This window comes from Antrostomus carolinensis, unplaced genomic scaffold, assembly GCF_000700745.2.
Source record: "Antrostomus carolinensis isolate BGI_N321 unplaced genomic scaffold, ASM70074v2 scaffold3620, whole genome shotgun sequence".
Classification (NCBI taxonomy): Eukaryota; Metazoa; Chordata; class Aves; order Caprimulgiformes; family Caprimulgidae; genus Antrostomus; species Antrostomus carolinensis.
In genome coordinates, this window is record NW_010287580.1 from 4242 (window position 1) to 7294 (window position 3053).

The 3053-nt window shown below is 49.6% G+C and overlaps 1 protein-coding gene across 1 annotated transcript in view; it reads left to right on the forward strand.

The window, feature by feature from the left end:
- LOC104521364 (electroneutral sodium bicarbonate exchanger 1) overlaps positions 1-3053 on the forward strand; it is a gene marked incomplete at its 3' end in the record, with an annotated part of 10481 nt that overhangs the window by 4050 nt on the left and 3378 nt on the right. Inside the window, exons 8-11 of the mRNA XM_010163340.2 lie at positions 473-647; positions 792-925; positions 1832-2077; positions 2180-2285. Coding sequence (XP_010161642.2) covers positions 473-647; positions 792-925; positions 1832-2077; positions 2180-2285 — 661 coding nt within the window. The remainder of the gene's footprint in view (positions 1-472; positions 648-791; positions 926-1831; positions 2078-2179; positions 2286-3053) is intronic.

The window sequence follows — 3053 nt, forward strand, 5'->3', positions numbered from 1 at the left end:
CTGCCCTTCACCACTTCCAGGGAGGACCAGCCACAGCTTCTCTGGGCAACCTAAAATCTGAGCATGCACCTTCCTTCTAGCAGGTTTTTGGGGTTAGTTGGTTGAGTGAAGGGCTCCACATGATCAGCTTGGTCACCTGAGCTGGGCAGGTGGGATATGTGGACAGCTGGGCTCAGCCACAGCATCAAAGCACACAGATTTTCTTGATTTGGGGTGGAAGCAGATGTGCAAATACCTCTGGGTAGAGCTCTGCTGCTTCTCAGAGCAAGAAGAGGGGATGGGTCCTTTTTATTTTTGTTGCAGGGGTTTTGTTGTGTGCCTCAGTTTCTACTGGGTGTAAACTGGGAGAAGGAGAGTGCTGCTTTTTAGCAATGGAAGTTACTCCTTGCTTGTGACTTCCCTTCTGCAGCAAAGAAAACTCTGTGGGGTCTTCTAGAGAACAGGCTCTATATGTTTTTTTTCCTTCCTCCAGGCTCTTTGGAGGTTTGATCCGGGATGTAAAACGAAAAGCCCCGTGGTTCTGGAGTGACTTTCGAGATGGTCTGAGGCTGCAGTGTCTGGCATCCTTCCTCTTCCTCTACTGTGCCTGCATGTCCCCTGTCATCACCTTTGGGGGACTGCTGGGGGAGGCGACCGATGGCCACATAGTGAGCACCTCTCTCTGTTGGGTGGCATGAGGGAGGATGAAACTCATGCAAAAATCTTTGCTGCACTGAATTGGCTTTGGATTTGTATTTTTTTTCTCCAACTAATGATTTCTTTACTCACTGCTGCCTCTCTTCCCTGGACAGAGTGCCATGGAGTCACTGCTGGGCGCATCCATGACCGGCGTGGTGTATTCCCTCTTTGCTGGCCAACCTCTCACCATCCTTGGCAGCACTGGACCCGTCCTGGTGTTTGAGAAGATCCTCTACAAATTCTGCAAGTAAGGCTGGCTGCTGCAGCCAGGTGCAGTGAGAGCCTTCAGAAAAAGGCAGTGATGGAGAAATGCTGGTTTTCTTGTGTTTTTCTTAGTGGTAGTTAACAAATTTAACAAATTTAAGTTGTCTCCTGTGTCCCAGACATTGCTTGCTGCTGCTGTAGTACGTGCTGGTGCAAGAGCCCTTGGTCTCTCAAGGATGGATGGGGTTGTTTGGGGTTTTTAGGGTTAAAGTGAAGCAGCAGCAGGAGGAGGAACCACAAGGATGTGGATGCCCAAGATGGGCTGCACAAGGAAGAGGAGACAAATCCCTCTGGTTTGGGAATGAGGGAATTTGCTTCCCTCTGAGTACAAAACCAGGCAGTTTTTAGCCTTGTTTTGGCTGGAACTGGAAATATATTTTGCCCAAATATACCAATATTTCCAATTTTGATGATTTTATTGAAGAAGGAGGAACTTTTCATGTGAAATGATAATGTCCATGACAATCCTTTTGTTGTGATAACTTTGATGCGAGATGAACCACCATTATTGCAATTTACATATATTCTTAAGCCCCATCTTGCTGGCAGCAGATGACTGGGTGAAAAACCAACTGGTTTTGGTATTGGGGCATTGGGGTGATGTGGGAGAACACCACCTTCCACAACAGAGACCTTGACCTCAATTAGCCTCCAAGGGGTTAACCCAAGATAATTGTTAAATAATGCTAATTAAATAATTGGCTTCTCCTGCTATGGGTCCACACCCTGCACCACAGCCCTGAGGCTGTCTGGAGTAATACATGGAAACTGCATTTCCCATCCACAGCCTGGACACGCTCCTGAATTCCTCCCAGTTTTCCCTGAAGGAAGGCACGGCTCAGAGCCTCTCACTGGCCTTTCCACCCTCCCTTTTATTGTGCTTTCCCAGGGAGTACACGCTCTCCTATCTCTCTCTGCGGACGTGCATCGGGCTGTGGACCGCCTTCTTCTGCATAGTGCTGGTGGCCACCGACGCCAGTTGCTTGGTGTGCTACATCACCCGCTTCACGGAAGAAGCCTTCGCCTCCCTCATCTGCATCATCTTCATCTATGAGGCTCTAGAGAAGCTGAGTCACCTGCGAGAGACCTACCCTGTGCACATGCACAGCAAGCTCGACTTCCTCACCATCTACTAGTGGGTTTTTTCCTCCTCAAATGCTGTTGCCCCTTGGCAGGAGCTCAGACCTGCATCTCCATCACCTTTCCCTTACCCCTGTCTTGGTTTCTCTCCCTCCAGCTGTAAGTGTGAGGCACCCACCCATCCCACCAATGAAACCCTACGTTTCTGGGAGAGCAAGAAGATCAACGTGTCTGCCATCACCTGGGAAAACCTCACAGTGACTGTAAGTGCCCTGAGCCACCGCTTCCTTGTGCCACAGCCACGGGGTCCAGGGGCATTCGCGTGGTGCAAAACTCAGAGCTCTTCAGGTGATGGTGGGCTTCAAACTGTGCTAGAGCTGCTCTGGAAAGGCATTGCTTAAATCTCACGGGTGGTTTTAACCTGCTTGGTCCTGGGAAGAAGATCCCACCTTGTCCAAACTACCTTGTCCGCTGCAGAGTGGGTAATAACTGTCCTCCTCAGCCCCGTTGCAGGACAATGTTTCTGACCAGGAGCAAAGTTCAGTGGGTGGTTTGATTATTGTAGCGGTTGGAGGACTTGAGTTCATGCTTGAAGGCATTAATTGGCTTCCTTAATTAGTTCCTAAGAACTTCAGGCCTTGCTTGCTTACTCAGCGCTGTCTGTAGGTACAAGCATCACTCTGCAAGGACATCTTCATCCCCTCTTGGCCATGTCCTGTGAGCCCTCCACTGGGAAGGGACAAATTGTTTCTTCTCCTTTCCTATCACACTTGTCTTAGCCCTCCTTCCCCATTCCCTCTTTCTCTGTCCCCAAGAGTTTCCAGCATTCCCTTCTCCACTGGTGTCTTCTTCAACCACAGTTACCTACCATTCAAGTGGAGAAGGTGCTGTGGTTCTGTGCTATGGTGTCCCACCACATCTCATCTCTCCACTGCAAGGACATCTTCATCCCCTCTTGGCCATGTCCTGTGAGCCCTCCACTGGGAAGGGACAAATTGTTTCTTCTCCTTTCCTATCACACTTGTCTTAGC